At 36.7% G+C, this 24,952-nt stretch overlaps 1 protein-coding gene across 1 annotated transcript in view; it reads left to right on the forward strand.

Moving 5' to 3' along the window:
* The window catches only part of NMT1 (N-myristoyltransferase 1), a 57,049-nt gene that overhangs the window by 20,067 nt on the left and 12,030 nt on the right, over window positions 1-24,952 (forward strand). The window contains exons 2-6 of the mRNA XM_051994870.1: window positions 6,430-6,541; window positions 9,393-9,537; window positions 21,578-21,696; window positions 23,088-23,179; window positions 24,504-24,620. Coding sequence (XP_051850830.1) covers window positions 6,430-6,541; window positions 9,393-9,537; window positions 21,578-21,696; window positions 23,088-23,179; window positions 24,504-24,620 — 585 coding nt within the window. The remainder of the gene's footprint in view (window positions 1-6,429; window positions 6,542-9,392; window positions 9,538-21,577; window positions 21,697-23,087; window positions 23,180-24,503; window positions 24,621-24,952) is intronic.

Here is a 24,952-nt window from a genome sequence, read left to right on the forward strand (position 1 = left end):
CTCTGTCCTTATCTCTATGGTTGTGCTCAGTTCTGGGAACCACAGATAAAGAGCACTGACAAACTGGAATGCCTAGAGAAGGGCAATCAGAATGGTAAAAAGCTTTGAGGCCATGACAGGTTTGTAGAACAGTTAAAGAAATTTGGGAATGTTTAGCCTGGAGAAGAAAAGACTTGTGGTAGCTGCCCTCCAGCATTTGAGAGACTCTGTGTGTGTGTGTGTGTGTGTGTGTGTGTGTGTGTGTGTGTGTGTATACACAAATTGAAATTTGGTATGAGGAAAAACTTTCTGGCAATTAAAGTCTCAAAAATATGTTGGAATCCCTGAGTGCCTCTTCCTTAGAGATTTTTGAGCAGAGGCTGAAAGACTCCTCAGTTATGTTATAGAAGGGATCATTCATTCAATATACATTCTATGAGACACTGAACTACTAGAGGTACAAAGACTAAAACACAGTCCCTCACCATAAGGAACTCACATTTCATTGGAGGAGAAGCTATATAACGAATTATGTACTAGTTGGCCACTGAGGCCCCTTCCAGTTCTCCAACTCTTTGATTCTTTGAACTAGTTTACTAAGTGCTTGGAATTCTAAAGAAAGGATAGTGTAGCCAGATAGACCTGGTTGCCTGGGAAAGTACTGAGAAATAGCTGGATTTTAGGTCACCATCAGAACAAAGAATGGGTTTAAAGAGAAGAAGGCATACAGGACAAATGGGTTTAGAAGAAATTCTGTAAGGAGAACAGTAGGAGACTGATTGGAATAATTATATGTGGTAACAAGGTTAAGAGTATAACCATTACTATGTGTAGGTAAAGCAGAGTAAGTTAGGGGAGTTAAGCAGATGGAGGAACTGAGAAGTTGAATATTTAAGGGAACATCAGTACATACTCTAGGATAAGGTTAAGGTTTAGAGAGAGACTATGGTCCAGGAACTGCACTTAATGAGAAAGAAAGAAATCTTCAGGGTTAGATTCAATACAAATCTTCTCACACCAAATCCACAATATTTTTTTTTACTGTATTCTACCTCTTGTGTTAGTTTTGTTGTATTTGGTCTTATTTTAAGAGATACTTAAAATTGTTGCTCTAGAATCTAAAAAGTAAAAACTCAGTACTTTACTTTCTTTTATGTATTCTGCAGTATGGTCTATTCCCCAAAGTGGCACTCATGGATTGTGTCCCCATAAAAGTAGGGTCCATGGGCTACCACTAGGTACCACTTCCTAATTCTTCAGGTCAGGAGAACAGTGATAATGAAAATATATGTGGCTAGGGCAACACATAACTATAGAAATTCAGGCTTTGATGCTCTTATTCTCCTAGTAGAATCCTTACAAAGCTTCTTGTTAGATGTGATATTTCTCAGGTCAAGTAGCTCAAAATGGAGCATGGAGCTAGTAGTAAAGATGGAGAGAAAGAAATCTTTTACTCCCATTCCTGTTGCCGTTCCCTCCCCCCCACCTGCCCAGTTTCCTCTTAAGGGCCTGGTTCTTCTTTCACTGCTAGCTGACAAGTTGATATCAATCAATGAAACATTTCCCAAATTAAATTGTACAATAATAGAGATTCATCCCAGTTCTATTTTGATAAGCACTAATAGCTAATTGCCTAGCAATATACTTTACAATATATTATGTATTATATATAAGTATTTTATTTATCCTCCATTCTGGAAAATCTCATGGTGTGATTAAAGTTTTTTTTGTTGTTGTTGTTTTTTCATAAAAATAAAGAAAACATAAGATTAAAAAATCAAGCCCCTAGAAGCCTTTGTGGGAAGGGAAGTTCAATAATATTTTATAGAGGTGAAAATTATGGGACACCTTGAAGAATGGGAAGGATTTGGATAAGTAGAGGAAGAGTTGGTGTGTATTTAAAGTGTAGGACAAATAATATGACCAAAAGCGTAAGAGGCCTTTTTAGAGATTACAAGGACCAATGTATCTTTAGTAGCGCTTAGATAAGCACTAATAGCTGTGTGCCTAGCAATATTAGATTATTAGATATTAGGGAATGATTCAAAATAAGGTTGGATAAGACCAAGTTTCTAAGGTCTTGAAAGTGAGAAGACATTGGATTTGATGAGAAATCAAGTCATTTTAAGTGATAAAAATAATATTTTTAAAATAGTATTTTATTATTCCAAATATTGAAAGTTTCCAACATTTTTGTAAAACTTCATATTCTAAATTTTTCTTCCCTTATTTCCCCCCTCCCCAATATAATAAGTAAGCAATCTGATGTAGGTTAAATATGTACAGTCCTCTTAAACATATTTTCACATGTCATGTTATGCAAGAAAAATCATACCAAAAGGGAAATAATGATGAAAAAGGTACAAATAAATAAAAATGTGAAAATACTGTGCTTTGATCTACATTCAGTCTCCTTCCAGTCTCTCTGGATGAAGATAATACTTTGTATTCCAAGTCTGTTGGAACTGCTTTAAATAATTACCACATTGTTGAGAAGAGCCAAGTCCACCACAGTTGATCATCACATAACCTTGTTGTTACTCTGCACAGTGTTCTCCTTGTTTGTCTTACCTCACTCAGCATCAGTTCATATAAGTCTTTCTAGGTAAAGCAATTTTTTTAATAATGGCTTTTTATTTTCAAAATATGCAAAAGTAGTTTTCAACATTCACCCTTGTAAAACCTTGTGTTCCAAATTTTTCTCCCTCTCTTTCCCCCTCTAGACAACAAGAAATCCAATATGTGTTAAATGTGTGCAATTCTTGTATACATATTTCCACATTTATCATGTAAAACAGTATTTTTTAAAGAGAATGTTAATTCTGAATTTAAACATCAAATAAATGAGCATTTCCATATTCATAATAGAGCAGAGAAGGGGGAATTAATTGTACATGAAACTGTGGCTCATACGGTTTTAAAAAGCAGTATTTTAGTAAGATTCCTAAAAAGATATGGAAGTTTAATTAGATATTCAAGAAGTAGCCAAGGAGATAAACTGTCACACTGATATAAAGTGTTGACAACTGTCAACAAGAGAGAAAGTGATAGAATTTAGTACACATTTTATCTATGTATAAAATAATAGAAAGTCGTTTCTGAATCATCAGTAAATAAAGGTCCATAAGCTCATGAGAGACAAAACATAAGAAAGTAATAAAAACCGTAGTCTTTAGATACCTATATACAAACATGTGTGAGTAAGAAGCAAAATGAACTAGAGTTCCTAAAGCAAGAAAACAAATTTAACTTTCTGAATGGTGACAAAGATTTAATGAGATGAAAACCATGACTAAAATATAGTTCTCTATGATAATACTTCATTCAAAAGAAACAGGTTAGATAGGATGTAGCATTGCTTGTTGAAGATTTTATTATATGAGGAAAGTTACGAATTAAAATGAGTAAGCATGGTCGAGTATGTGGATTATCATTGCAGTGTACTACAGACTACCTAGACAGAAAGAGGAAGTAGGTAGAAGTTCAGGAAAGAAATCTCACGTGTTGAGACATCAGAGAACATTAACTAGAGGATTTTTTATGCTAGGATCAGAGCAGCTAATTTTCAGAGTTTATTTATTTTGTTTTGATAGCATTTTCAATATTAGCTACTAATTTCTTATCACCTTAATAATAATGTCATCCAACAAGGAAGAAGAACTTTGGAACTTTGAGTGGAAGTAACTGGTCCATCTGTGAAGCAGATAGCTTAAATTTGAGAAAGTAGATTTCAGAGGATTTAGAGAATATCTAGATAAGAGCCTGACTAAGATTCTTCATGGAAAATTAGTCCAGAAAGTATTTCCAAATTGATTAATTAAATTTCATTGGTTTCCTCTTGCCTCCAGAATATTACAAAAATTCTCCAGTGTAATCTTTAAAGCCCCTTTTAATCTGGTCTGACTACACTGTGCCTCCCATGTTCTTTATGTTCCAGCCAAACTGGCCTACTTGCTATTCCCTATATGTGGTATTTCATGTCTCTATTCCCTGGAATTCTCTCTCTTCTCACCTGTATTCTGGAAACCCTCAACTCCCTTTAAAGATGAGCTCAAATATTGCCTCCTGTAAAAGGCTTTTCTTGATTTCCCTATTTGCTAGTGTTTCCTTGAGTGTTACTTTGTGTTGATTTTATATTGACTGTGTACATGTTGTCTTCTTACCCCCCTCCCCAGTAGAATGGAAATTCCTCGGTTGATTTCATTTTTGCCTTTTTGTGTCTTCAAGTTCTAACCCATATTAAGCAGTGTTTGTTTAATTGAATTGGAAAGGTCTCAAAAATGAAATTACAAAAACATCAAGATAAGTGTTTTTAGAGGGTAAAAAGGAGGGAATTTTTAAAGTCGATGCAGACACAGAGAGAATTTATTAACTTAAGTAACACTTATAGAAGATGGAACAAGGCCAGGTTACAATAAAGGCTATGTCAGAGAGTGAAAACTGAGTAAATTGAGGTTGCCAAGAAGAGTGGAGATCAGAGTAAGGAGTTTTCAAAGCTATTCTGGGGGAAAAACAGCATCCAAGAAAGGATAGAACCACTGTTCCAAGGTGATGGAATGTAGAGCAATAGGATCACCAAGAGGAAGTAAAGCTGATCAGTTTTATTTTGCTTCTGTTTTCACTGTCAAGGAGAATTATTGTAGGATGAAAAATGATATAAAATCCCCTTGACAAGTCTGAATCTCCACCAAGAATCCTGAAAGAATTGGCATGGGTAATTCTTGAGTCATTGACACTAATGTTTGAAAGATCGAGGAGAACAGGATCAAAGAGTGGCATCCCTGTATTATTTGAAGGACTGGAAGAGGGACTAGACTACATATGCTTGGTTGAGGAATTCTGAATTGGTACAGAATGGCCTATATGTCATATGAGAGCCTTCTGCACTTTGAGAATCACCACCCAAAATGATGGGGAGGAAAAGAGGCTCATACATACCACTAAGCCAATAAACTGGCTTAGAACAGTTCAATTCCTAGTAAAAATTCTAGAGTAAATTGCTAAAGACATAATAAGTGAGCCTCTAGAAAAGGAAGTGGTGATCCACTAGCATTGTTTCTTCAAGAAAAGGTCATGATAATCTTACCTTCCTATCTATAAATCAGGAGAATCCTCTAGTATTTGTTTACCTGGAATTTTGCAAAGATTTAGTAAATTCTTTCATTCTGTTCTTGTGAAAAAGATACCAGTGATGATAGGTGGATTTAACACTGCATGATGGAGTTAGTAAGATCCACAAGAGTCTTGACAGGTTAGAACATTTGGCTAAAGTGAATAAGATGATGTTTAATAGAGATAAATAGAGTAGAGTTTTATACTTGGGTAAAGCAGAGATGACTAGCCAGCTACTCCTTTCACAAGGATCTGAGATTTGGGTGGGAGTTTTATAACTTCAGTGAGCCAATATATGTGGGGAAGCCAAGAAAGTTCATACAATCTTGGGCCTCATGAAGAGTCATAATGTCCAAAATGATGGCAGAACTAATAGCAAATGACAAGCATTGTCAGTGACACTCATTATTATGCCTGATAATTTTCTCCCCTGAGGTTTCTCCCATAAAGATGACTGTTAAACAAAGGAGGTAAACTGTTTGCTAACTATACCTACTTGGCTGCTATTAGTTCCTCTGACCAGTGTCAAGTATGCCCTTGTATCCTTGAGTTCTTTTATATTTAATGTGTCTCATCTCTTTCGGCTGGACTGTAAATTTCTCATATCCCATAGGTTTTTTCATGTCACCTCCTCCCTGACACATCTAGGATTTTGCACATAGTGTCTATCTGCATGCCCAATTTTCATCATGAGTGTATGATTTCACTGTGTCCTGACTGTAGACTTGTGCTTTTTACAAGTCTCAACAATGTTGAACTGCTGTTCTCTCAATCTTCCTTCCCCATCCCTTACTTTCCATTGCTGTTTTGTGCATTAGGTCCAGCTGGGGAAACTCGTAACCTAATGGATCAGTGGGGGAAGAGAAAGGGAAGGCCAGAATAAACAGAGAAGAGCATTACTGGTTAAAGAAAGTCCTGTGACTTGACTGTCATCCTGTCTTATTGAGTGATCTAAAGGGGTGTTAGTGACAGGTGAGGCAGAAATTTTTGGCATATCATTTAGTTGTTTTTTAAACTTAGTCTTACTAGTATAGGAACCTAAAGAAGAAAATGAACACACTATCTGAAGTAGGAGTAGGAATAGAAAAGCCCCCTCCAGATAAATAGGGTATTCTTCATTTGACTTCCCCTTTGAAGTAACAAGAAACAAATGTATTCCCCATTGTCCTCGTCTAAATGCACCATGTGGGGCCCAGTTTTTTCAGTGGCTTCAGAGAGTTTTTGATAGTTTGCACCTAGAGGTCTGGCAGAACAGAGCTTTCTGTATGAGTCATCGTGGTCCCAAACTGGTTATTTTTTTTTTTCTTAATCTATATTACTATTTGCCTTATTTTACAGTGGTTTGAGTCCAGCCAATGACAGTGGAGCCAAAAAGAAGAAAAAGAAACAGAAAAAGAAGAAAGAGAAAAACAATGAAACTTTGGATTCTGCCCAGGACCAGCCTGTGAAGGTAAAGAACCTATTTCCCAAGTCCCAGAGCCTTTCTCAGCTAAGAGTGCTGTAAGGGAAATATTGGTTCTCACTTGCTTTAAAAAAAAAAAAAAAAAAAAAACCACCCTGTTTCTAAGGTTAGAAAAGTACTTCCTTCCCAATTACCCTTTGACATAAATAGTACTAAATATCATCCTCATTTTATACATAATACAGGGAGCAGTTAAATAACTTGCCACTGATCACACAGCTAGCCGGTAATCTAGACAAGATTTGAACTCATATTTTTTGATGCCAAGTTTAGGCCTTTATCCAACCACACATCTCTTCAAGATAGAAAAGTTGTATGTCTGTGATTTCCCAGACCCATCTTGTGAAAAGACTTGTGAGTTCTCTGAAGCAGCTCCTGTGGAGGAGTCCCTGGTGCTGAGGTGTCTGACCTGGTGTCTGGGTGAAAACTGACTTTTCTGTTTTTAAACAGTGGTAAGTCCCCAAGCCTGAGGCTCCAGGATCTGCTCACTGTCATTGAAAAAAAAAAATACTCATTTATGATTGCTTATCATGCTATCCTAGATGCTGTTGAAGAGTTTCTGTACAGTTGTGGTCCTTGCTTCCCAGAGCAAGATTGATGGAAGCATTGGCTATGACAGTAAAGTTGGGAGATTCATGTTTGTAAATGGATAGGCCAGAAATTATTCATCTAAATGAGTCACCTTAGGTGGCTATGTGCTTATCCCAGGGGTTCTACTAAGACTAAGATCATTTGATTAGTGTTCTGTTGAAATCCGTATCAGAGCCAGATTTTGAGCCATTAAGGAAATTGTCTGACTACCTGCTACTAGAATATACCTTATTTTGGAACAGTAATTGCCTAGTTTATTTATAAAACTTGGCCCTTGAATGATTTTTTAAAAATTATTTCTAATATTAACTTTGCTTGCAAAGTTTATCACTATTGGGGGTAATCGAAGCAATATATTTTAGTCCTGACAACAATCCAGAAAAAAAGAGTTGTAAAAACTCATCTTTTAATTGAAATTTCTCTTTCCAAAGTTGTCATTGTTCTCTTAATTGCCAAATCTGATGACTTTATTTCAATCCTCATTCTTTTCAACTTCTCTTGATGTGTCTTGGTTTCTACGTTTGCACCTTTGCTGAGTCTTAATCCATAACCTACTGCTTAATTGTGGGTATGTGTCATGATTCTTCATTTTGCTCTATACCAGTTCTTCCATTGAGCTCATTCCATTAGATCCATATACTATATGTAGATGACTCTCAGGTGGCATAGTGAATAGAGCCCTGAGTCCGGAGTCAAGAAGATTCCTCTTCTTGAATTTAAATTTGGCTTAAGATACTTAGTAGCTATATGACCCTGAACAAGTTACTTAACCCTTTTCTGCCTCAGTTTCCTCATCTGTAAAATGAGCTGGAGAAGGAAATGTCAGGCTTCCAGTATCTTTGCCATGAAAATTCACAAGGAATCATGAAGAGTCAGACACCACTGAAAAACAAGTGAACTGAAGATGACTCATCCAGCCCCAGCCTCTCTCCTGGGCTCTAATCATGGACCTTGGCTCCCCCATTTCAAACTAGATATCCCAAAGTCATCTCTAACTCCATCCATACCTCCTGGACTCACTATCTCCCTTTGACTCTGTCAAGAGTGCCACATCCTACGTTCACTACCTTAGTCATAGTGTTATAGATTTAGAGCAAGAAGGAACTTCCAAGGCTATCCAGTTCTCTCCCCATTTTATGAATGAGGAAACAAAGGCATAGAGTGATTAAGTGACATTCATGGTCACACAGGTAGTGACAGAAAGAAAATTGTAACCCGGGTCCTCTGCCATCTCTTGTTGCTTACATCTTGCCCCTTTTCTCTGCTCAAATTGTCAGCATTCTTAAGTTCAAACCTCATTGTTTATTATTTATGCTGCTGCAATAATCCCGATTGTTTTCCTTGCCTTAAATCTGTACCATCTCTTATATATCCTCCATATAGTTGTCATAATGATGTGCCCCTCATACTTAATAAACTCCAGTGCCCCTTTATTACCTCTGTGACCAAATAAACCACGGTCTAGTCAAGTTGGTCTTGCTTTTTTACTTGACATTGCATCTCTTCTCCCCAGACCTAGACTTTTTTTCCTTATCCTTTAGAATACCTAGTTTCATTCCAGATTCACCTCAAGCACCATCTTCTCCTGATAAATTACCTTGTATTATATGTATTTATATAGCAGAGAGAGAAACAGAGAGAGAGAGAGACAGACAGACAGACAGACAGACAGACAGACAGACTCTGACTGGTTTGTCTTTGTACACCTCAGGTCCAATATCCTTGACACACAGTGGACACTTAATAAATGCATGTTAATTGATTCATTTATTATAAATTAATGATAAATATTCATATCTTTTAATAATGGATTCATAACACTCCAGTATTCTAGAAATACTGTTTAGGCTACATGACATAATATCCATCTCAAGAGCCCCTATAAAATGTGATGAAGCCATATTGTTTATTGTTTCTTTTCTAGAGGGAGCTACTGCCTTACTTTCAATTTCTTTTTGCAAGACCCTCAAGGGAAATGCTACGATTTAAATTGAAGCCTTCCTGGGGTCAAAAGAGAAACTTTACACCACACACTATAAAATTTGAAATCAGGTATTTTAAAGGATTTTTTAAATATAAAGGAACTGACTGCAAATCCTACAGCCCCTGACTTACCACCAGTGCTTTAGTTCATCATCCCACATCTGCTACTAGGAACTCTTTTGCAATAATTTTTAAGCTCTTATTATTAATAGAGTTAATATGACATTAGTATATTTTTCTCTTAGCCCAGCTTTTTCTTTCTCAGGTGAACTCTTTACCAGTGGAGAGAATCCAGGAAATACAGAAAGCCATTGAGCTGTTTTCAGTAGGTCAAGGACCTGCCAAAACGATGGAAGAAGCCAGCAAGCGCAGTTACCAGTTTTGGGACACCCAGCCTGTACCTAAGCTTGGTATGTGTTTCTTTTCTTTGTCTTAGACACAGGATTTGTTTTAACTGCACCAGAGAGGACTTGGAACATTACTGAAAAGGTGGTTTTTCTTCATGGTCAACCTATTTCCTTATAACCATATGAGTCTGGTGACTTGGGTGGCTCAGTGAATAGAGCACTGGGCCTGGAAGTCAGCAAGACCTGAGTTCGAATTCAGTCTCATATACTTAATAGCTGTGAAATCCTGGACAAGTCGATTAACCATTGTTTGCTTCACTTTCTTCAGCTGTTAAATGAGGGGGGGGGGGGTGAGAGAGGGAGTGGTTATAAAAATATCTACCTCACAGGATTGTTGTGAAGATCAAATAAGATAATAATTGTAAAGTGCTTAGCACAATGCTTAACACTATAAAAATGTTAGCTGCTATTATCATTATTAATGTTGTTAATAGTGTGATTTTTAAAAATAAAAATCTTTTACTGATATAATATTGAAGAATAGTTCACAATAAGATTGGGTAAGTAGAATGGTGTCCAGGTTATTGAGAACTTCATTTGCCAAGTAGTATATTCTTGCTGAAGACAAAGTTGCAAAGGACAGTTAAATGTTGGTACAGAATAGAATAAATATGTGTATCTCTGTATACAAAGGTAGGGTATTAACATTTGATTACCTATGACAAATTTTAATCCTAAACTGGCTTTCTTAATACCACTTAGCAAAGTAACCAACCAATTCCTTTTTCCTCTTAGTATGTTAGTCGACTCCAAGGTCATTCTAAAATCAGTCTAACCTAAGTAGGAGTGATAGGCCCATACCTACCTATATTATTGTGTACACTTCTGCTTAACACATTTCAAGAACGATTTCATTGAGCCAGCAGTTAGTCCATAGGATCGATCACTAAGATGATTGGACACACTGCCTTGTGAAAAATGTTGAGATTTCAATCTCTGAAGATCAGATTTGATGGGGAATGGAAAAAAATAACATTCTAACTCAGGGCAACTTATATTTGGTCCCCAAATCCTAAAATACAAAAGGGAAACAGCAGACATCCTATAGAGTTTGAATCAGGAACATTTAGAACAGATGACAAGAAATTATTGCTTCACACCAGTTTAGGGAGCTTATCATTCCAAGAAATGGTGCTGACCAAAAATATATTTCTCAAATGAGCTTGCTTCCTGTTAGGAAAAATCATATACTATATCACAACACCAAATATAAAATAGCATACTATTTGGATATCTGCTTCTTTTAACAAATACCAGCAACTGAGATGTGATTGTATTTATGTATGTGCAGCTTCCCCCACCTGCCTCTTGTTGAACTTTTCTCTGGGAAAGCAGTAATCTAACATGTTAAATCCACTTGGGGCAGGTAGGTTAAGTTTAAGCCTCTGGCCCTCCCTCTATTCTGTTTTGGGAGGTGCAGTCTGAGCTACCTACATAGCCTTAAGTATGGATTTGTGTAATTGTCTCTTGGAAAGCCACATCAGGTCAGTGTTTGTCAACTCATGTGCCAGGAAGAGATTCCCCCTGTTCAGAAAGAATTTTGGAGCCAGAAGAAAAAAATTTACCAGCCACTTCATTGCTAGTAAGTAGGCTTTGTCAATGCAACTTTCTCACAACGCTGAAGAGTAAAGCGATTAAGCCAAAAGAGATTCCTTTGTTGTGAATGGGTCGATTGAGGAGGCCATGTAAAGCGGAAACTGAAGGTGTGTTGCCAGTCATCACCATCGCGGAGCTAGTTAGGCCTGCTTTTCAGATCTCCTTTCCCACACTTCCTTATCCATATCTATTTGTCCTCCTGCAAGGCTTTAGATGATCAAAGGTGCCTTTACTTGGGGCAAAACATCGAGGATGGGAATGAAATGAGGTGGGAGGAAACTACTTCCTATAAGAGATTAAAATATCCCAACAGTATCCTCCATTCACTGAAATACATGAAGAGGTATGATGTAATTTATGTATGTAACTTAGCCAAACTGTTTTCATAGTTCATTCATTTGGGAACTTTTAAATGGGTCAGTTGACTCACTTTGACATGGAGAGGTATAGTAAGGTTTAGGAGAGAGAGTACTGACCTGGAACTGAATTTTATTCCTGGATCTTCCACCATTGACTCTTTAGGTAGTCTTAGACCATTTTTTTTTTTTTTTCTGTGTGTTGTGATTTCTCAGTCGAATGGAAGCAGAGCCACTGGCTTTCTTTTTAAGGGTTATGAAAACCAATTTAATAACATCTAAAGGCCCTGAAATCTCCAGGAAAAGATAAGTTGAGATAATGTATTTGTATTTCTCCTGAACATTTGGACAGGTTTACTAAAACTGTCCTGTTATAGTCAAAAAAATTTTTTAATATCATGTGTGAGTAGAAGGCAGCTTAGTATTAGGTAGAGTCATCTTCATGAATTCAAATCTAGCCTCAGTCACTTAGTAGATGTGTGACTCTGGGAAAGTTAACCCTGTTTGCCTCAATTTCCTCATCTGTCAAATGAGCTGGAGAAGGAAGTAGAAAAACACTCCAGTATCTTTGCCAAGAAAATCCCAACATGGGATTCTATAAAAAGTTGGACATGGGTGTGATGATCAAATATTGACAAAAGTGTGAACAAAACATAATTTTGAATTTTATAGAAGAGTGTTCAGAATAGTTGCCTGTCAGACCTGTAATCAAGAACCCTTCAGCATCAATTAAGGAACACTTTTTAAATGAGCTAACCTGTATAAATACTTCATGGAAGGTTAAAACAGTTTGTTGAACTGAGGAGTTATCCCACTTTTGCCTCTAAGTGACCCCTAGACAGATTTTTTTCCAGTTTATTGTTTCTGTCATTAATATAAAATAAGTACTTGAATATTTATAAATACAGATGCTACTAATGCATTAAAGTCATATAGCATTTCTCCTCTATTTTGTTTTTCATGGGTAATATCTTGTGTCCTTCCTAGTCCCTGTTCACCAAAGCTAGAATTATTTAGAAGTTTAAAGTACTTCCAATTTACATTAGAAGATTCAAAAATAGCAAATTTCCTGGATATCTGTAGTAATTTTGTTTTTACTACCAAAAAATCAAAACTTAGTAGTTGTTGTTGTGTTTTTCATTTTTCTCAGAGACCTACCTAAAAGATGTGAATTGGTTTTTGTGGCTATGTAGAGGATATCTTACTTCTTTAAATTTTCACAAGTCTCCCTTTTTCTGTTTTCCAAAGATAAGAGGTGGTTGCTTGATGTTGCTTCAGATTTTCTCTTATAATTTGGTCATTTCTAGAGTATGAAGAATAGCAGACTAGAAGGAAGGAATAAAGTTTAGAAGTTTTCTTTCATTTGATTTCTCTTATTCAGAAATATTTTTTTCGAATCTCTCCCTCTTTTTCTTTTTAAATGTTTAATTGATTTTTTAAAAACTCCATTGTCATTTCCCATTAAATTACCTGCCCTCCCTTGTAAACAACTATAGCCAAGCAAAATAAGTTATTACGTTGGGCATGATTGGTAAAATGCAGTCCATTCTTAAACCCAGAACCTGTCATATCTGTGCCAGGAGATACATTGTATTCTTTAGTCCGTTAGAATACTGCATTGCTTAAACTCTGAGCCACGTGCTCTTTTCCTATATGTTATTGTGATCATCCTCTTGTTTCTCCTTCCTTGGCCCTACAGGATTTCCTGCAGGTTCCTCTAATGATGTTAATCATTTCTTAGCATAATTATATTCCATTACATTCCTGTGTGTCCATTTGTCTAACTATCCCATAATTGATGGGCTTCCACTTTCTTTCCCATTCTTTGCTACTTCAAAAACTGTTATTATAAAAGTTTTTGCATATGTGAGACCTCTCCTGCCTGGCCTCGGAAGTGTCTAGTGGTGTTTATCACATAATCAAAGAATGGACACAATTCACTAACGCTATTTACTAGTATGGTTGGAGTAATTTTCATCACACCAGCAATGCATCAGTGAAAATAGTATGCTTCAATCTGCATTCGGACTCCTTAGTTCTTTCTCTGGATGTGTATAGCATTTCCCATCATGAGTTTTTTGGAGTTATCTAAAATCATTGTTACTGAGAAGAGCTAAGTCAGTCATAGGTGATCATCACACAGTATTGCTGATACTGTGTACAGTGTTCTTCTGATTTCTGTTCACTTCACTCAGCATCAGTTCGTGTAAGTCTTTTAAGATTTTTCTGAAATCTACCTGCTAATCAATTTTTTTGTAGCACAATAGTATTCCATTACATTCATATACTACTATTTGTTCAGCCATTCCCAAATAATGGACATTTCCTCAATTTCCAATTCTTTGCCATCACAGAAAGAAACTGCTGTAAATATTTTTATACATATAGGTCTTTTTCACTTTTTAATAATCTCTTTGGTATATAGACTTAGATAACTTGTCTAACTTAATACAAAAACCTGGCCTACACCATTAGCTATCTAGTATTCCCAGACTCACAGGGCAGAATTTCCCCTTCCCTAGGACCCTTGAAAGAGGGAGGAAATATCAAATCTCTGGCCTTTCAGAGGTCTCTCCTAAAAGACTGCCACCTCCTTCTATAGGGGCTGAATAGTTAATTATATAGAGAAACTTTTGATAATCTTATTGTTAGAAAACCAGGCACTTCACCAGAATTCCAGTCCCTCTTACTGCCTGTTGAGCTACCATGCTCCTATTTAGTTAAACTCATTAAAAGTTCTTGATAGCTTGCTTTGCACCTTAGAGCTAACTTTATATTTTTCAAGCCACTAAGTGGCTTAAGACTAAAATGAGCCCTGCATTTTTCATGCCTTTGATATTTCTCCTTTGTCAGAAGAGTGATAGAAAATCAGAGAAAGCTTATGGTAATTTCATGACAGCCTTGTGAAGGACATATGGGGGCCCCTGGTTTAGTCAAAGAATCCATTGATTCCAAGTCAATTGGACTTTATAAAAGTTACCTTGGTGTAGTGCGAGACTTCTGAGAGCCATTGCTTAGAGGGCTGGTTCAGTACCAAATAGGCAGTAGGGAGAGAAGGAACATAGAAGAAACAGAAACCAGCTCATTCCTATTGAGGACATGACATCAGAGCAGAGGTGACCAAACCTATCATATCCATATAAAATCACTCAAGAAAGTATGAAGCAGTCTGACAAGCATGTGGGTGCTGAGAGGGAAAAATCAAGAGACACATCTTAGGGCTTTTTAAAAATAAAAGCTTTGGGATGGCTAGGTGGCCCAGTGGATAGAGCACAAGCCCTGAAATTAGGAGGACCTGAGTTCAAATCTGATCTCAGACACTTAACTTAGCTGTGTGATCCTGGGCAAGTCACTTTACCCCATTTGCTTCAGAAAAAAAAAAAAAGTACAAAATTGGATACTTTGATATTCATATGAAGTGTTGTCCTACCTAGGAGGGACAATAAAGCTTGGGTTGCCAAAGGAAGTAGCCAAACTAACATTCCATTCCTCAGCATCCCAGGCCCAGCACCAAAAGCTGTGATCCTACCAGGACTCATAGCTCTGCTTTTGGTGTTTAAATGGTGAACATGCTGTAGCAGCTTTGCCATAACAAAAAGAAGCTGCTGTAAATATTTTTATACATATAGGTCTTTTTCACTTTTTTTTAAATCTCTTTGGCATACAGACCTAGATAACTTATCTAACAATACAAAAACCTGACCTATACCATTAGCTATTTAGGGTTCCCAGACTCACAGGGCAGAATTTTCCCTTCCCTAGGACCTTTAAAGAGGGAGGGATTCCCTTTTTCTCTATCTCTATTTCTCTCTTCCCTCCCCCCACCCCCCCATCCTCTATCTCCCTTCCTTCCTATTCTGAGTGAAGCATCTCCTCAATTAGTGCTGACATTTTTATATCTAAGCTCTGCTTCTGAGAGTTCCCAGTTTCTGAGTTTAAGCTCTGGGATTGTCTGTTGCTGGGACAGTTCAACCCTACTTTTAGTATAAATTACAAACTCATATTGCAGAGAACAGTTTGTTTGGTATTGATTTTCACATCTGGTTTTTATTGATGGCTTTTTTCAAACTAAGCTTTAAATTAAAAAAAAAGGAAAAGAAGTTATCTGTAGCCATAGTTTACATAGGGCACAGGAGGGTTAGAGGAGAATTAGACTGAAGTCATCCTTGGAGACTTTCAAGGTTAGAAACTGGTTCACATGAAGTCCAATAGCCAGAACCATGGCAGCATCAAGAATGAGTTGAAGGTTAGGCTGCTACAATATGGCTAATAGTTTTGAAAGGGCAAACATTAACTTCATAGGCACAGTGTTTAGCAGATAGTAGGGGCACTTGATTACATCTACTTTCTCATCATGTACTAGGTGCTCTTCATCCTGGAATTCTTGTACTTTGTTGAAAAATCTTCATGTTATACTCAAAGGCCTAGTTAGCCTCCTCAGTAGTTTTCTCCTTGGTATTAAGGTCCAGGTCCAGGGCATTCATCCAGACCCAATAGAACTGTTTAAATTTCTATCTCAAACAGAGAGAACTTTCCTCTCTCTTGTGCTGGTTATCTTCATTGCTCACTTGGACACTTTATTACTTGGCCACCAGAGGGATTTCCTCATAGATCTGAAAGCATGAACTACAATAACTCAGGCTCTTGCTGCCCTGTATACATAGTGGCTCTATTGCACATAGTCTCAGAAAGCCTCGGAGCACTAACTCTTTTTATTCCTCTCCAGAGAAATATTCTGGATTCTTGTCAATGACTCCTGTGGAAATAGCTCCACTGAGAAGTGCAAGGGAGAAAGGTTGGGTGGTCGTTGTTGCAGTCCATCTCTTCTTTAAGATAGAGTATTTCAAGTAAATAATTGCAATGGTGGCCAGCTTAACAAGATCCTTCTTCATTAGTTTTTTCAAGAGATCTTTGACAAACTGCATTTTCTAGGTATGATCACAGAACTTCATAGTCCCTCCCTCTACTGTCCCAGAGAGGTCTGTATATCCCATCTTAATGTAGCGCATTACTGTATTCATAGTTTCTTTTTTGATTGCTACATCAGGTGGTTGACACACTAAACTTTGCTGTTATTAAGTTTTAGTCATATTCAACTCTTAGTGCCCCTGTCTGGGGTTTTGTTGGCAAAGATAGTGGAGTGATTTGTCATTTATTTCTCTAGCTTAATTTACAGATGAGGAAACTGAGACAGAGTTAAGCAACTTACCCAGAGTCGAACAGTAAGTGTCTAAGACTGGATTTTGAATTCTAGGCCTATCACTCTCTCCACTTTGCCATCTAGCTGCCCCATACTGAGTTTATAATCCACTAAAATCCTTGTCTTTTTTATAATAAATGCTATCAAAAATTGTATCTTCTCCATCTTATACTCGGAATATTACTTTTTCTCTCCAAGTACAAAACTTTGGATTTCATTTTATTAAATTTAACACAATAATTTACTTCAGAGGTAGGCAAACTATGATCAAAGGGTTAAATACAACCTGTTTTTGTTTGCCCTGGTTTTTCAGTTCTCTGCTCTACCTTGACACAGTCCTGTTGTTTCTTGATTCTGTTATCCATTGTTTTGGCTACTTCTCCCAGCTTTATGTTATCTACAAATCTGCTGAGTATACAGCCTTTGTCTTTATCCAAGTTATTATTTTAAAAATGTTTTAAAAAATATGGATCCATTATTAATATTGTTTTAGATGCATGTTCACACATGGGTAAATATATATGTAAATATATGTGTATGTCTGAGTATATGTGAGTATATATGTATGTATGTAAATATATGTATATATGTGGGTACATGGATGGATATGAATATGTATATAAATTATATATATACGTGTGTGTGTCTATATATATATATATATATATATATCTGTGCTTAATTGTAGCCTGCTTCGAATGGGGGGGAGGGGAGGCAGAAATAAAGGGAGAAAAAGAGAATAAAGTAAAAAGTATACAGCAGAGAACAAAAGAATAACCTGGAAACAAAGGAAAATGGATACTGATGAATATAATCTTTTATTATATATGCTTTCTTGAAATGAAAATTTATTGTTATATATTTTGAATCATCCCTGATGTTCTCTTGAGCACATGATAGTATTTTATTTATTTTCCTTTTCTGTCTTTTTCTATCCTGTTTTTTCTTATTTTGTATTTAGTTCAATTAAAAAAAAAAAAAAGGAAATTAAAATAAAATAAGCACACACACAAAGGCATGGGGCCAAACACAACTCTTTGGGGAATTTTGCAGTGCTAACATTGAACCACTGACAAGTATAATTTGAGAGTGGCATCCAACCAGTTTTGAATCCATCTCATTGTATTTAATCCATAATTCTGCATCTCCATAAGAATAGAATGAGGTTGGCTAAAAATCTAGGTAAGTTGTATTTCACAGCATTCTCATCAGCTAGTTTTGCAATCCTGAAAGAAAAAGTATTAAGGTTGGTATGGTGTATTGTTTTTGTTATTGTTGTTCATCTTTCCTTTGGAAGAGGACCAATGACATCATGAGGATGATGTTTTAACATGCACATGAATTTGATTTGAGTGAGGCAGAGCTACACAAAGTCTTCAATTTGACTCCTCCAAAGTCATCAGAGATCAGTGACAATACAAAGGTTAAGTCTGTTATGACCAGTTCTTGATGAAGCTAGAAAGGCTCTTTGCTACTGCTTCCCCTATAATAAGCCATTCTTAAATTTTCTTAGGAATTGAAGCCAAGCTCACTGACTCTATTTTATAGGCTTTTTTGAAAATTGGACATTGCCTTTCTCCAATCTTGTGGTACCTCTCTCATTTTCTATGATCTCTCATATATTACCAATAGTAGATAGCAATTACATCTGCAAATTATTTCTGGACCCAAAGATGTTGTTCATCTGAGCCAGATGACTTGAATTCATCAAGAGTATCTAGGTACTTCTTTATTGTCTCTTTCCTCATTTTAGTTACCAACTCCCTGTGATTTTTGTTCTGTCACCTTAAATGTAAGGATCATTTTTCTGTACAGGAATAAAAAAAAAACTAAGAATTGAACAACTTTTTTTTTTTCTCTAGTCTCATCTATCCCAAGAAAAGATCATTTTCCCTCCATGATATTCCTTTTTCACTGATTATAGCATTTAAAAAAAAAAACCAAAACCAGAAACCTTTTGTTATTCCTCATTTCTCATGCTGGCTATGTATAAGACTGTGCCATTTCTTAGTTGCTATTATTCAAATCTAAATTGCTTGGTAAGTTTCTGTGCAGCCATGTCAATCTCTTTAGACATACCCTATTTTTCCTTTTGTGTGTTCAGAACTTCATTCGTGAACATCTCTGATCCCTCCTGGGATTATCGAACATTTTTGTCTAGGGAATGTTACCTGTTTTTATTTTGAATAATTTGAAATCTGCTTTCCTAAAATCTTAAGTTACATATCAGACTTTACCCAGACTTACTCTTCTCTGTCATAAATTCTAGAGTTTCCATAACTTCCACCCCAGAATCAGAATCAGATCCGGGATGCTTGTTGGCTCCTATACCTTTTGAAGGATGAAATTATCATGAAGACAAATCAAGAAGTTATTAGCTCTTTTTTTTTTTTTTTTTCCCCTGGTGTGGGGGAAGTTAGAGAGCTCACAAGTGCTTCAACAGATGTCTAGATAATTGCCTCATCACTATTATATCATGCCTATGTGCCATTATTTTGATCTATTTCCTAAACTCAAGTATTTTCTTTTTTTGTGTAGGCAGTCTATAGCAAGGCTTCTTAAATTTTTTTTGCTCGAAACCTCTTTTTAACTGAGAAATTTTTACATGGCCTAGGTATGTAAAACAAACATTTACTGATAATAAATCACAACCCTCACATTCAGTTACAAGAACCCAAATAGGGTTGAAAACCTCAGTTTAAAAAGCTTGAATCTATAGTATATGTTCCAGTGACAGAATTATTTTAATTTTTCTCTTCTTTGACTTTCCCCACAATATTTTCTTCTTGTTTCTCCCCACTGCTTCCTGTATTCTTCACATGGCTAGGTTTAACTTATAATTGAATTCACTTCTCTTTGTATTCTACATTTTGGGTTTTTTGTTTTTAAATAAGTTATACCCATGCAAAAAAACATAGTTCAGTCATGAATTTTTCCCAAGTCACATGTATCTGCCACTTATGACCTCTAGTACCTCTTGTTTGTTGCTTAAACTTTGGGCTTTTGTACATAGAAATTGAAAGCTATGGTTTTTACTACTGAGTTCTTGGTTCTCTTAGGAATTTTTAGGTGTTCCAGCTGATAGTCTTCCTTTGTGACTACAATCTATAGCGGGGCTGTTTAAACTTTTTCCATTTGTGATCCCTTTTCACTTGAGAAATTTTTGTGAGACTCCAGGCATATAGATTATATAAAATAGGTATGCAAATCCACTTTTTACTGATAATAAATAAATGTCATGACTGTCACATTCAATTATGAGACCCCATATGGGGTCAAAAACCACAATTTAAGAAGCTGGGCTCTATACTATTTAAATATCAAATGAAATAATATCTGTAAAACTCTTAGTACAGTACTTGGCACATAGTAAACATTATGTAAATGTTTATTACCTTATCCTCTTCCCTATCTAATTTAAGTGATATATATATAAAAGCAATCTCCTTATCTAAACTCCCCCCTTTTTAAAAAATGTAAAGTCCTTTGATTAATTTTGAATTTGTGGAGAATTTGTTGGTTCCATGACCAAGTACTACAGCAACAGATTCATAGTTCCTCCTCTGCTCTTCATCTTTCTCCTCCACAGATTCTATACAACACCCCTTGGAGAGGCTGACTTGCTTCAAAGGTTCTTAAACAACGGGTCAGGCCTAGGGAAACAAAGAAGGTTAGTAGGGTTTTTGAGGATTAGGGCAGCCCATGATCAAGAAGGCTAGCTTATTATAAATTGTCAGGTTTTATGCCAAAGTCAGTAAAAAGAAACAGAAGAACTTTTCAGGTTTTAGGAACAAACAAGCAAAAAGGGATCATCATTAGCTAATATAATAATTCAACATGAGAAGTTGGAGATGGGGGGTGGGGGGGAAGGAAAGTAGTTACCATAAAATATTGAGAGACTCAGGAGTTGTTCTTTGTAATGCCTGGAAGAGGAGTTTAGTTTGGAAACAGTTGACCATAGGTGTTTCTCTGGGTTCTTAAGCAGGGAAGTGACATGAAGAACTTTTTTATAACTTCTTTGTCGGGAAAGAATATATAGACCTCAAAACTTTTTTTTTAATCGCAATTTTCAAGGGTGATGATAAAGTATCTGGTTTACCAAAATACATAATGAATTGATTGATTTACTAGAGTTCATCTAGGAGCAAGTCTGGGTAGAGAACCTAAAGCTTTGGGTTTTTGTACTTCCTAAACACGCTTAAAATAAATGTTAGCATTACGATTCAGATGTAGTGCCAGTAGTATCTCTGCCCAGGAAAATCACTTCTTGGAAGAGCAAGGGCACTTTTGAGAAGTAACTGTCTCAATAGGAAGGCCACTTTTGAGGGAACCCTATGAACAATGAAGGGCCCTAAATTGGCAGACTAATTAAAATCTCTGAAAGCCAGAGCTGCCATCAAGAACTTTGAGCCTGGCGCCTAAAGAAAAATGGTTTGATCCAGGAAAGTGCCCTCCGTACAAGCCATTGTAGCTCTTTACACAAAAACAGCCTTATTGAAATGAATTTTTTCTATATCTTCCCGGAGTGGTAGGTTGGATAGAAGGATAGGAGCAGTCTCTCAATTGGTAAGAGAGAAAATGCCAAGTTTTTGGAGACAAATATTTATTATTTGGTTACTAAAGAGACATTTTTAAAGGATTTCAAAAATTCACCCATCTTGCTTCCTAGTAATTGTCCTGAGGTAAAGGCATGACAACCTCCAGACCAGGAATAGCTATGGAAGTTGACTACTGCTCCAGGGATACACTGTGTGCTCCTGGATCAGGAACACAAGTGATTTACTTTAGCTGATTATGAGCTGAGACCTTTTTTCTACTGCCCCAGGAGGCCTAAGGGACTCAATGTATTAGAACAAAGGAAGAAAGACTTATCTCCATTTTCTTCTTGTAGGAGAAGTGGTGAATACCCATGGTCCCGTGGAACCTGACAAAGACAACATCCGTCAAGAGCCCTATACCTTGCCCCAGGGCTTCACCTGGGATGCTTTGGACCTAGGGGACCGAGGTGTGGTAAGTAAGCCCTAGACCCAGCTAACTGGCTCCTAGCTATCCACTTAGCAAATATTTAGCACCTAAATCTCACTCCACCTGAGAACCATCTGGAAACTGCTTTTACTTAAGGTTTCTCCCTTTTCACAAATGAAGCAAATAAACTTGAGATTCAAAGTAGATTTTATACTTTGCACAGAGAGTTTCTAACACTCCTTGTGAATTTGTTTTGATTTTTCTGACAGTTGAAGGCCATCTTCCTCTGCTGCTTCATTCAAATGCTTTTTTCCCCCCTTGTCCTCTTAGTTTGTACCTGACTGATTATTTTATGAAGGTTTCCCTCTGCTCTCATTTTACCCTAGATTTCCCAAAGCAGCAAATCTGTTCCACTGAGGCATCACTACTCAGATCTTTGGAAATAATGGTAGAGACTGTTTTGCATTTCCGGATTTTAATGCCAAATTCAGATCTCTTGGTAACTAAGTGAAGACTTCACAAGGTGTCAGGTTGGGCCAAAAGATTTCAGGGGACCAAAGACTAGAAATCGGGACATAAAGGGAATTATTTGTGATTTTATTTAGAACATTCTTTTTATATATATATATATATTTTTAATGCCCACCTTAAAAAAAAAACACCTTCCATTTATATATAAAGGTAGTTTGCAACATTCATCTTTGTAAGATTTTCAGTTCCAAATCTCTCTTCCCCTCCTTTTTATTCCCTGTCCCCAAAATAGCAAGCAATCTGATGTAGTTATACATGTACAATAATAATAATAATGTTAAACCTATTTCCACATTTTTGTGAAAGAAGATTCAGAACAAAAGGGAAAAATCATGAGAAAGAAACTTTTTCTATCCTTTTCTATCTGCATTCAGACTATAGTTCTTGCTCTGGATGTGGATAATATTTTCTATCATGAGTTCCTTGGAATTGTCTTAGATCATTGCATTTCTGAGAAGAGCTAAGTCTATCATAGATGATCATTGCATAATGTTGTTGTTATTGTGTATAGTGTTTTCCTGGTTCTGCTAACTTCATTCAGCATCCAGAACATTTCTTTTTTAAATCATTCTCCAAGAATTAGTTTTCCCTAAAACATTTACACATATTAAATGGGAGTACTCACAAATCTCTTTTGTTATAGTAGGTTCAACATGAGTTTAATGGTGTTCTTACTCTATCAGTAATATGTTTTAAGCACACAGCTATATTCCTGTGTTCCTCAGCTTTGTAATTACAGCGTGTACTTCTAGAGTCTCTGCCAAACTTGGGGGAAAGAGTTCAGAACTTCATCTTCGTATTTGAGTGTTAAGTCTTGTACAAATAAAAGGAGGCCAAGCAGTTCTCAAGCCTGTCCCTTTTATAGCAAAAATAGCTTTTTAATAGATCCCCTTGTTTTTCTTCAGCTTAAAGAACTGTACACTCTCCTGAATGAGAATTATGTGGAAGATGATGACAACATGTTCCGATTTGATTACTCACCAGAATTCCTTTTGTGGTGAGTCTTGAATGCTTTCTTATGGCAGGTAGAGTGGGAAGTTGGTAGATTTTAGACACCAGGAAGTGCTGTACACTTCAGAATAACAAATTAAATAGAAAGAAATACAGTATAATTTTTGATTTCTAATGCCTGCCTACCCCAACCCTGAGTTAAAGAGGACAAACTTAAATCTTGAATGGACTGTTGACAAATTGTAAGAGTCATAAAAGCTGTCATAATGGACAGTGAATCTTAGAAGAAGGTAAACTTTGTGTACCTCACCTGTATCCTTGGTTCTGTTAAAGAGGGAATAAGTGGGAAAACCATTTTGAAGAAAGTGAAGGGAATTCTCCCCTCCGACTCCTCTAAGGAGGCAGCATCCTTAGTTATATGAAAATGGGGACCTTATAGCATTTACTTAATTAGCAGAGTCTTGTTGAGCAGGGTCTAGAGTCAGGGGTCCTCAAATTTTTTAAATAGGGGGCCAGTTCACTGTCCCTCAGACTGTTGGAGGGCCGGACTATAGTAAAAGCAAAAACTTTGTTTTGTGGGCCTTTAAATAAAGAAACTTCATAGCCCTGGGTGAGGGGGATAACTGTCCTCAGCTGCTATATCTGGCCCGCCAGCGTAGTTTGAGGACCCCTGGCCTAGACTAACCATTGAAGAAAGTGAGAGGGAAGCATCAGAGCATTAAAAAGGGGTCTAAGAAGCAGGCCCCAGAACACTGTAGTGTTTCAGGATATGAAGGAAGATGCCTCTTGATATCTCAGCCTTTGTTTGCTTGAAAATGCTTTATTTGCTAAATGTTTCTTATGCTTTTTATGTTTCCTTAAATTTAACTTTTAATTTTCAAAAATTAACTTTTGTTTAAAACAACAACAAGAAAATTGAGGGCTAGCCACTAGCCAGAGGGAATTGTTGGTCACTAAAAACACTGAAAGGAACCTTTGTTCATTTGTTTTGAAATGGGAGGCTGCATCCTCAAGTTTTGGCATTTTGCTATAATGATCTGTTGCTTCTATGACTTACTTTTTAAGGATTTTTTAGGATTAAATTATTTCATCTCATTTAAATGTGAAGCCTTTCTGCAAAAGCTCTTTATTGATTTTAATATTTATTGTGTTGTGGTCAGTAGAGGATATAACTGGCAGAGTAGGTGAGAAAGAATTGGATAATTTCTTCTAGGTGACTCTCAAAGCCAAGAAAGATAACCTGGCAGAAGAGGCTCTCTCATATTCAGTTGCAATGAGAGAATTTTGTCTTAAAGAGAAGCAGCCCCTGGACATAGAATTGTGGGATGAGTCATGGCACAGACCACTAAGGTCTTCTCTTCTACTTCTAGGGCTCTTCGTCCCCCAGGATGGCTCCCCCAGTGGCACTGTGGAGTCCGAGTCATCTCAAGCAAGAAATTGGTGGGCTTCATCAGTGCCATTCCTGCAAGCATCCATATCTATGACACGTACGTTTTACTGCTGCCTTAGAGAAACACTGGGGGTGGAGAGAGAGGTGATGTCTAAACTTAGAGATATTTCCATAACAAGAACCTCCTGCTGTACTCTGAGATGCTGCTGTTATTGTCATTTGTGGCTAGAAGCATCCTGCAAAGTACCCAGCTAAGGTGCATGCAGGAATATAGGCAACTTCTTTAAGTTCCTGACCTAGCCACAAATTCTCATTTGTACTAATTTAGAAAGAGAAAGTGAATCCCAAAACCATATTCCAGGTATGGATCACTAAAAAATTGAAGTTTGAACTCTTAGACTTTATTCCCAGCACTATCTGACCTCTCTG

The sequence above is a fragment of the Antechinus flavipes genome, chromosome 4 (assembly GCF_016432865.1).
Source record: "Antechinus flavipes isolate AdamAnt ecotype Samford, QLD, Australia chromosome 4, AdamAnt_v2, whole genome shotgun sequence".
Lineage (NCBI taxonomy): Eukaryota > Metazoa > Chordata > Mammalia > Dasyuromorphia > Dasyuridae > Antechinus > Antechinus flavipes.